This window comes from Populus euphratica, unplaced genomic scaffold (genome assembly GCF_000495115.2).
Source record: "Populus euphratica unplaced genomic scaffold, PopEup_1.0 scaffold1212.1, whole genome shotgun sequence".
In the NCBI taxonomy this organism is placed as follows: Eukaryota; Viridiplantae; Streptophyta; class Magnoliopsida; order Malpighiales; family Salicaceae; genus Populus; species Populus euphratica.
In genome coordinates this window covers 1004-10859 of record NW_011501076.1, presented here as the reverse complement: position 1 = coordinate 10859, position 9856 = coordinate 1004, and the positions used below count along the sequence as shown (strand labels likewise).

The window sequence follows — 9856 nt, the reverse complement described above, 5'->3', positions numbered from 1 at the left end:
TAAAGCTGGCAAAGATAAGCCCTCGGGAAATCGGAGAGAGACACAAACAGAACCCAACCAGCTTAAACTGTCGCTGTGGACCATGAAAGTAAAGAAGAAACAATGAGTCTCGAGATCTATTATAAACATAAAATCGTAGGGATCCGTGCTTCGGCCAACCGGAAAAAGTGGAGATCACTTTCTTACATGTTCCATCACAATATGCGCCATTTTCTTCCCTTTTTAGGTATATATCTGCCATTGAATTAAAATACAAATAAAACTGGATGACAGAATGATAACATGGATGAAGCTAGTGCGATGCAACATAAAATGAGCATTAAATTCTTGATGATTGAATTAATTCTATCATTGTGTGTAAGCCTGGACAATCCTACGTAGCCTAACAAACTAAACTTAATTTTTCCTACAATGGGAAGAAAATAACACGAAAAATGATTAAAAAATTACAAAAGCGAATTCTAAAGCTGATAACTGGACCAAACCAGGCGTTCCATGGAAGTCTCAAAGCAAATGAACCAATCTGCTTGTTATCTCAACTCCTCCTAACATGGGCAAACTGTGAATGGGGATAATATCGGGAGGAGCTCATCTCCAGCAAACTACTTTACACAATATACAGAAACAGCTGACGTTATTGCCCATGGCTCAGATGATTAAGCACGACTCAATGCTCATGCTTAACACGTGCTTTTATTATTCCAGGGAGAGGAGGAGAGGTCGAAAGCCTAACGGGATTATTTGTCCTTGGGGAAGTACGGATTTGTGGTTGATACATGATGGACATGCTAGAACCTTCACCCCCATCAGCCGCTGGATTGGGTGCCATATTATCACTCTGCGGTCTCTCACAAAATTTCATTGCCTTGAGAACATAATTATCATCATGGAGCTCAAAAGGAGTGCTACAAACAGAGTACAATAAAAGTGTTGTCAATGAAAAAACTCTAATTTTCACTGGTTGGGGACAAGGAGAATAACAAGGTCCAAATTTCTAATTGAAAGTGGTATCTCTTTAGGCATGAATGATGAAAACTTATCCAAAGCCCCTTCACATCTCTTATAAATAATTTGATTATTGCAGATTTCAAGTCCAGTCTGCCACAATGCTGTGCTTTGACTAAACCATTTCAAAATCAAATGGTGTAGCAACTCAACAAACTTCACTAGCTAAGAGTGAGAAAATTGGAGGGCTGAAGGCATTCTTACCTATTAAAATCAAAATGAACGAGCTGCATGTCTTCTGATATCTCCACTTCAACAGTTGCATGAGGGCGTGTCTACAGGTTGATAGGGAAAAAAAATTTAAAAAAGAGGCATGATAAAAATAAATAAAAATGGGACTGTTCATGTACAATTCAAGAAAATATTTCCAACCATAAAGCATACTTCCAGATATAATTTCCAACATCGTAAGGAAAATGCTATAAATCTGTTTATCCTTGGCTGGTTACAAATTCCAAGAGCTCATCCCATTGCAGTAATCTTGCCTTACAAACTCAAAGTATGGCTTCAGATGCATAGGTAACAGTTCCAACTTACAGATATTATATTATTTTTTTCATTAAAATTAATTGTGAACTAGAACATATGCAGACAATTATTATTTTTGCTCATATGGGAGGCTAACTGTACCAATACCCAAGATCACTTGATGTTTCTTTTTGGTGCCAAACATAATTTCTCTGTTGCTTGAAACCCTAGTCCACCACAGTCATGCAACAATTAATGCAGCACAAGAAAAGCTCGAGACAAAAGCCTAAAATCCACAAGGGAATCTTCAATGCAAAAGGATAGTGGAAAAGGACCTAGAAGGTGATGGAACTTGAATTTTTAAGTCCTCAATAACAATTCTTAACCCTTTGAGGAATGGCTATCTATTGTGAGGCTTTGCTTTTTTCAGATTTATGGAGCAGAATGTGTAATTCACATAAAAAATGTGAACGCATTCACACATGCTCTGCCTCAACAAAATTCCATCACCACCTACTTGCAGCGAACCACTAAAAATGGCTCCCTTTATACACTGGTCTCTCCTTCATCTGAGACTGGAATCTACTGCACAAATCTTCATAATTATCAAACCATTAATCTGTAAGAACCTTCCAAACTGCAAAACCTTTAACTGACAGTTATTCATAGAAAACAGGGGTTACCTCCCTTTAACCTATTCAATGTGGGATTGGCATTTCTCAATCTTCTCAACATACAAATTTAAAGTCTCTTCCTTCCACTATCCTCTTCCATATCCAGTCAGCTACTATATTCAGAGTGGATTTCTCAAATTAATTTTAGTGTTTATCACATGCAAGTGTGCAATGAAATAATGTCTCCCTCACACCTTGTCTGATCTATTTGCAACAACCTACAAAATATCAGTTTAATCCTATAAAGCTTATATCCAGCTACAGAAAACAGAAAACTTGCATTATCTCTTCTTTATCCTAACCTATCCTATCAATCAGGTCTGCATGCATATGAAACATGGGAAGAAATAGAAGGGAAACACAAGTGCAGACAACAAATGAATTCTCCAACTATTACTCTCCCAAACAAGAGTGCAAAAAAGGGAACCTAATGATCCCACAAGTGAACAGCAAATACACAAAAACCAAACTGGATGATGTACTTTTAATTGAAAGGAGGATTTCTAATACAGTGGAAATTTTAAACGTGACTTATACTGTCCCTCATATCCTGTGAATTCATCTAAGCCATCCATTTCACACCAAGAATCAGGATATTAAAGACTTGCTTGATCAAGGTCCACAGCACCATTTGCATGGAAGAGAAGTGGAAAGTATCAGTTAGGGAGGTGTATTTTTGTTCTCCTGGCAAAATAAGAGGAATGTTTGGGTTCATTCCAATAGACACCTGATTATCAAAATTTTGGCTAAATGATGAAGGTAAATGCTTGCTGAGTACTGAATCTGCTGACTGCATATGCAATACATAAACTAAAACTTTTAGATGAAGTTAAGCAACAGGTGACTGCAGTGCAAACAAAACATATTAACAGAATAACAGCTGGAAAGGGAACCATTCTACAGATTTGAGAAACTCATCTAAAGTAAAACGTTTATAAATCTTTTAACCCCGAGAATGGATGGACAATAAGAAAGTTAAAAAGCTATTGCTTAAATAACAAACTACAGATTTCTGAGAATCTTATTGAATTTTGAACAGGGTGGCTGAGCTAAAACCATGAAGCTACATCTTTTTTGGTTGCAGTCTAAGATGTTTAAAATTAAACTAGTTGATGGCCAAATATGCAAACTAAATTGAGGATAAATTTTACCTGAACCAGAATAAAAGGCAACGACACACCACCACTAGGAGCATTTCCTGAGCTGTACAGTTGTTCATTTCGCTGTATGAGGTTCTGAAGGCCTATGAACTTGATTGGACAAGACAAGAAGTCAGTTAAAAACACCAATGAGCTACATCGATAGCAAAGAGGAAAATGCCTAAATGCATGTATCTAGCTTAAAATTCAAACCATAGGAGTGTAGCTATTCTCACTTGTTCCTCCAGTTCTTGCAAATAGGCAGCTTTCTTTTCAATCCTATTTCTCAATCCAAGACGCTCAGCCTAATCATATTCAAGGAGTTGGAGAAGATCATGTTAGATCTTAAAAGTCAAAAGTCACTTCTATTGATACGCAAGAAAAACACATACCTTTAATTCTTCAATATCACTGAGGCTAGTTCGGGGGAGACCTTTCCACTGTATTTCCTTTTTATCCTTGGATATAATATCTAATGCCATGAGTACATTCAGGGCATCATACACCCTCCGCCGTATGTTTTTCTCATCATATTGTTGCTGCCAAATGAAATTAATACAATAAAATAAAATGGACCCGCACAGCCAACTTTTAAGTTTTCACTTAAGATCAAAGATATATACAAAAAAAGGACAATAAATTTAGTTGACAAAAGAGATAACCTGATCTGGGGTAGAAACACTATTACTAGGGTCAGCAAACTCAGCCACAAGTTCATCTGCTACCTGCAAATTACTTAAAACTCTCAGATATGGATACAGGAACTTGTGATGATCATAGAAATATATATACAAAGACCTGAAAAAGTATCAATTCTAGTACACGAAACATTAGAACTTAGCTATTCCAGAAACTTTAACAGAGCAAGCCAAATAAAATCAAAGCAGATAAAAACAAATTCTTAATCAACAAAATGTTTGTTTGTACATGTGACAGGTCACCAAGAAAGCATTCAACTAGACAAGGCATAATTGTTCCTGGCTGCCATCATCAGGAAAGTCAATTCATGATCAATCCAATTTGTCTACATGTTGGACTCGGGAAACATTATTAAGTGCTTGAAGGTCTGAAATTCAACTTGGAAGTGAAAAGGAGAAACGATCTTTCAGCATCTCCAGATATTCTCTTTATGGCCTGCTAAATGGGAATGTAGACTCCATCTCTCTTCCCATCCCTCCTCCAATCAACAACCAAAGCAAAATGGTGGAGTGCATAGCCCCCAACAACAAAACCATGATCAACCCCTGAAATGGTGATTGATATAGATTTTTATGTATTGCCAACAAATCTGACAAAAAATTCAACTTCTCTCTCATACATAGCACTCAATTGACCAATGTGAACTTTATAAATACTCTGACCACTATGCAATGTCATTCACTCTAGGACATTAAATATCAAGTAGTTCATATATTTATCCTCATTCAAGAACAAAGGAAGACTTCTTTTGACAGCTCCAATACAAAACAAGTATGTTTCTGGGGATCTCAATCAATGAGCTGAATCCTACTATCTCTAGTGGTATTGCCTCTGCATTTCAAACCTAAACTCCCAACTAACCTCAACAAAGATATGCCTTTACCTGATAACCATAAAAGGGTGTATGGAAGCACCAGAGTATCTAGAAAAAATAACATGTTAAAAGTTCAATAAAACATTTGGGATAAAGCAGAAGTACCAGCATACTTCAAATGCTATCTATCTAATGCCCCATTACATGGTAAAAATAAGTTCCAGGTTGTCACTTGTATATATAAATAAATCAAGCACTTAGTAAGCACAGTTGGGAATGACTAAGTTCTTATCCCATTTTATATGCTAAGAACAACCTACTTCTGTGTTATTGGAAACCAGGGCAGAGCATATGCATGCTAATTGTTTATCGAAACAAAACAAGAACAATAGCCAATGCTCAATGTGTAGCATTTAGACATCTTGATGTAAGGGAAATTTACAGTGCTGCAAGTAGGGTCATCTATACATAAGACAAGGCATTTCCTGGAAAACAAGTGCCTGATGCAAGAAAAAAAAAAAGAAAAGAAAAAGAAATGATGTGACTTCAAGAAACCACCTGACCTCATTGTAAGTGGTTGTTCCTTTGGATTCCACCTTTTCACAAACTGTAGAGAAGCAAAACAGTAGTAAAATCATGAAGTCAACTCGTGTATGGCAATGTATCCTGTCTTTGAGAAGACAAGCATACACAAGTACTGATGATTTCTCAAGTTGTAAAAAAGGAGACATATTAGAAAAAGATGAATGCAAACACCTTTCATACTAAATTGACGAAGTCCTCTACCACTCTTATCGGCGCCACCAGATGCCCGTTGACCTCTCTTTTTCTTCTTATTACTGATCATGGATAAAAACAACTTTAAGCCTCGCAATCGAATCCCTTTTTGGACAATTAAATCAAAATTCACAATTTCAAGACTATCCTAAAATTGAGGCACAAAGTTGTTATTATTGTTGTAGTTGTTGTTTATTATACAATGGCTGGCTGGCTGGCAATAGCAACCAACAGATGACAAATTCCATAATCAAAACAAGAGCAACATGATTTAATAATATATACACGTAAATATAAAAACCCTTCTCTTAAATTATATTTTATAACATGAAAGCATGATTAATCAACCACTATTGAAAATGAGAAAAAGAAGAAGAAGAAGAAGACTGACACTGCGGCATCTTGAGTGGCAGCATCATCGGCGTGAATGTCGAGATGGTTCAACCTTAAAAAAGTGTTGTCACTAGCGGGAGTGGCCATGGCATGCTCGCTCCTGCTGGATGGAGACCCCACACTGCCGCTAGTTGACACCGATTGGCCAGACACCCAAGACCCGGTGGTGGCTCCTCCTCCTCTAGTAGCAGCCGACGACGGGTGCCTGTCTCCATCTTCTAGGTGCCCCCCACCAGTAACCATTTAGATTATATGTGTGTGTATGTGTATAGTAAATTAAATAACAAAAATTAAAAACAATCATAAAAAGAAAGAGAGAGTGAATGAGAATGGTGAGTTACAGTTTGGAGGGGGTGGGGTGATAAACAACAGACGTGATCTTTCGGAATTGATCTGATGAAATAAGGGAGCGAAGGTGTGGGAAGTGGGAATCCTTTTTTATTTTTCTTTCTAAGCTCAACACAACACACGTTGCGGAAAAGAGGGAAATTTCAGGGTTTGGTAAGGTCTTTTTTTAAAAAAAAAATTATTATTATTATTATTTGTTGTGTTAAGCAGAATTGATCTTTCTAATTTATTATGATTTGATGTGTTAAGCAGAATTGATCTTTCTAATTTAATTAATTTATTTTTTCTTTTTTTCTTTTTTTTTTTTTTTTTTTTTTTTTTTTTTTTTTTTTTTTTTTTTTTTTTTTTTTTTTTCTTTTTAATTATATACAATCCCTTTCCCTTAGTTGTTACCTTTAACAAAAGAACATAAATAATGTAATAATCCAATATGCAACCCACAATCATATGTTAAAGTGTGTGTGTGTAAATTAAGGTTTAAAAATACATGTTAAATAAGTATATGAGCAGAATTAAGTGGTAACAATACGAGAGTTTGTAAACCTGAATATTTCAGGAAGTATTATAATAGACCTTGTTAAGAATGGTTACTAAGATGCGTCTCAAGAGTCACTTTAACAAAAGAACTCCTTTACTCTGCCATCCTAGTAACAACAATTATGCACATGCTTTATGAAATGAAAAACAATTTTTTTTTTATCAACTACTACCCTCTCCCCCCAACCAAAACGAGACATTGTCCTCAATGTTCTAAGGTAGAAAGATAGAGTATAGAAGATATCACCTGAAATAACGAACACTGACAAACCTGAAACACACTGAAACAAATATAAGAAACAACAAAACACAATAATAAAACCAAGCATGTGTATGTACAGGTAGTTGTGATTGTGGCTCACATCTTCCCTTGGTTTTACGTCCAAGAACGGCTTAAACGCCCTCTATGGGTCGGGGATAGGCTTCCCATCCAGTTTTCTTAAAAACTGGCAAACAGGGTCTTTTTTAGTCAGATTCCCAAGACTAAGTCTATCATGTTCTTTATGAAATAGTGGCCATAAATCATGAATTGCACGATGCACATCTCCACTAGGATGCGTCTCAAGAGTCAATAGAAGATTATCTAAAGACTCCTTACTCAGGCCATCCTTAATGAATTGTATTTTATCTTCACGGTTTATAGATACCATTCCTAAAGAACGACATTGTGTATTACAAGTCCATCTAGCACATCGATGACAGACATCCAGTCGTTTTGCACGACGCTTCTTTGCAAAAGTGCTTTTACCTGTTCCAGGCATGTGTGAAATGAAGTTAGAGGACTCACCTGATAATCGGACCTTTGCTTCAATCAACCAACGAATATCTTCAGGAATTCCATGATTCATTAATAATCTCAATCTTGCACATCTAGCACGGTAAATTTTTGTAATCGCATTCTGAGGCAGAGCGGGAAAATACTTTTTCAATTTTTCAAGATTAGTGTCCATTTTCAAATGAGAATTGGAAGAGAGATTCAAAGAATTGCACAGATATATACACAGATATCAGTAATTGTGGGAAACTGAAAGAACCGACTTAAGTCACGGAGTACCGTTATCCGCCATTTGACCGGGGTGAGAGAAACTAGCAAAAATCACTCAAAAAGAAACACAAAAACAATGTGAGAAAAAAAATAATCAACCTTTATCTACAAAATCATTCAAACCAGTTGATTCGTTTTCATTAAGAAAATTATCAAAGTGAGCTTTCAAACGATGTCCATTTTCCTTAAAATCATTGTCATTCATTGAATTCTCAATATCACAGGCCCCATAAGGATTGCTCCATCTTGGTCTTAGCTCTCTAGGGACTGCATAGAGTTGAGAATTATAAAACAAAACTTTTTGACCAGTATCAATCTTTTGACAATTTTCACAAGTTTTGCAGAATGCATGTGTGTCCTTGAACATGGTGGGCCAATAAAATCCATTTTGAAAGATTTTTGCAGCAGTCTTTTTTGACGAGAAATAACTTCCACATGCTTCAGAATGACAAAGTTTAATGACACTACTTACCTCATTGTCGGGAATGAATCTTTGAAATATTTGATCAGGACAATATTTGAATAAGTTAGGGTCATCACAATAAAAGCTCTTCACTTCGTTCAAAAACTTTTCTTTGTCTTGGGTACTCCAATCAGCTGGCAAATCTCCTAAAGCAAGAAAATTGATATTTTTATCATACCAAGGCATTGAACTAAGAGAAAGTAAGGATTTGTTAGGAAAGTAATCATCGATTGGTGTGATGTCAGATGTCGAATCTGTTGTCACTGTTGACAAAAGATTTGCATCAACATTTTTGGTGCTTGTTTCATCCGTGATTTCTTCCTCAGAATAAATCATTTGCAAATCTTCAGTTTCATCCAATTCATTTTTACTTAAAGTAGATTCAAGTTGATCATAAACTAATTCATCAATATGATCTACTTCTTGTAAATCATTATCATCTCCAGGTTGCTTGCAAATGTTGAAAATATTCATCTCCAATGTCATGTTTCCAAATGATAGCTTCATCAGTCCATTCCTACAATTAATCAATGCATTAGAAGTTGCAAGAAATGGACGTCCTAAAATAACAGGAAATGAATTACATGCTTCAACAGGTTCTGTGTCCAAGACAATAAAATCCACAGGATAAATGAATTTATCGACTTGTACTAACACATCTTCAATTATTCCTCTAGGCACTTTTACAGATCTATCGGCAAGTAAAAGAGATATAGAAGTTGGTTTTAACTCACCTAGATTGAGACTTTGAAAAACTGAATATGGAAGTAAATTCACACTAGCTCCAAGATCAAGTAAGGCTCTTTCAATTTTATGCTCTCCAATAAAGCAAGAAATTGTAGGACAACCAGGGTCTTTATATTTCAAAGCATTATTGTTTTGAAGAATAGCACTTACTTGTTCGGCTAGAAAGGCTTTCTTTTTCACATTCAGTTTCCTCTTCACAGTGCATAGATCTTTCAAAAATTTAGCATAGGAAGGAACCTGTTTAATTGCATCCAGCAAAGGTATATTGATCCTTACCTGTTTGAAAATTTCATAAATTTCAGAATTGTGATTGACTTTCCTTTGTTTGGTCATGGCATGAGGAAATGGAAGTGTTGGTGGTGAATCAGTCGTTTCTTTGCAATTTTCAGATTCATCCCCTTCCTTACCCTCAGAGATTGACTCATCATCTTTCTCATAAGGTTCAAGAGAGGGTTTTTCAATAACCTTACCACTGCGTAGAGTAGTGACTGATTTGACTTGATCCATGTCTTGGCTTCCAGAACTACTTGCATTTGCATTGTATTGCCCTTTGGGATTTTGTTGTGGTTGAGATGGAAACTTACCTTTCTCTTGGAAACTGAGAGCAGATGTTAATTTTGCAAGAGTATGTTTAAAATCTGTCATGTTTTGAGCAAGTTGAGTATTGATTGTCTCTTACTTTTCAATAAATGCATGCAATGTTTCCTCAAGATTTCTTCTAGGAGGCGGAGCATAAGGAGGTGCATA

At 36.0% G+C, this 9856-nt stretch overlaps 1 protein-coding gene across 1 annotated transcript; it reads right to left on the bottom strand.

The window, feature by feature from the left end:
* Nucleotides 1–283: 283 nt before the first annotated feature.
* LOC105117198 (transcription factor-like protein DPB) lies at nucleotides 284–6470 on the bottom strand. Its single transcript, XM_011014774.1, has 9 exons — nucleotides 5968–6470; nucleotides 5556–5638; nucleotides 5363–5406; nucleotides 3949–4011; nucleotides 3679–3825; nucleotides 3523–3591; nucleotides 3299–3397; nucleotides 1210–1280; nucleotides 284–905 (listed from the first exon to the last, which is right to left on the bottom strand). Exons 1-9 carry the CDS (start codon nucleotides 6210–6212, stop codon nucleotides 668–670), a joined length of 1059 nt encoding a protein of 352 aa, XP_011013076.1. The 5' UTR covers nucleotides 6213–6470; the 3' UTR covers nucleotides 284–667.
* Nucleotides 6471–9856: the final 3386 nt, after the last annotated feature.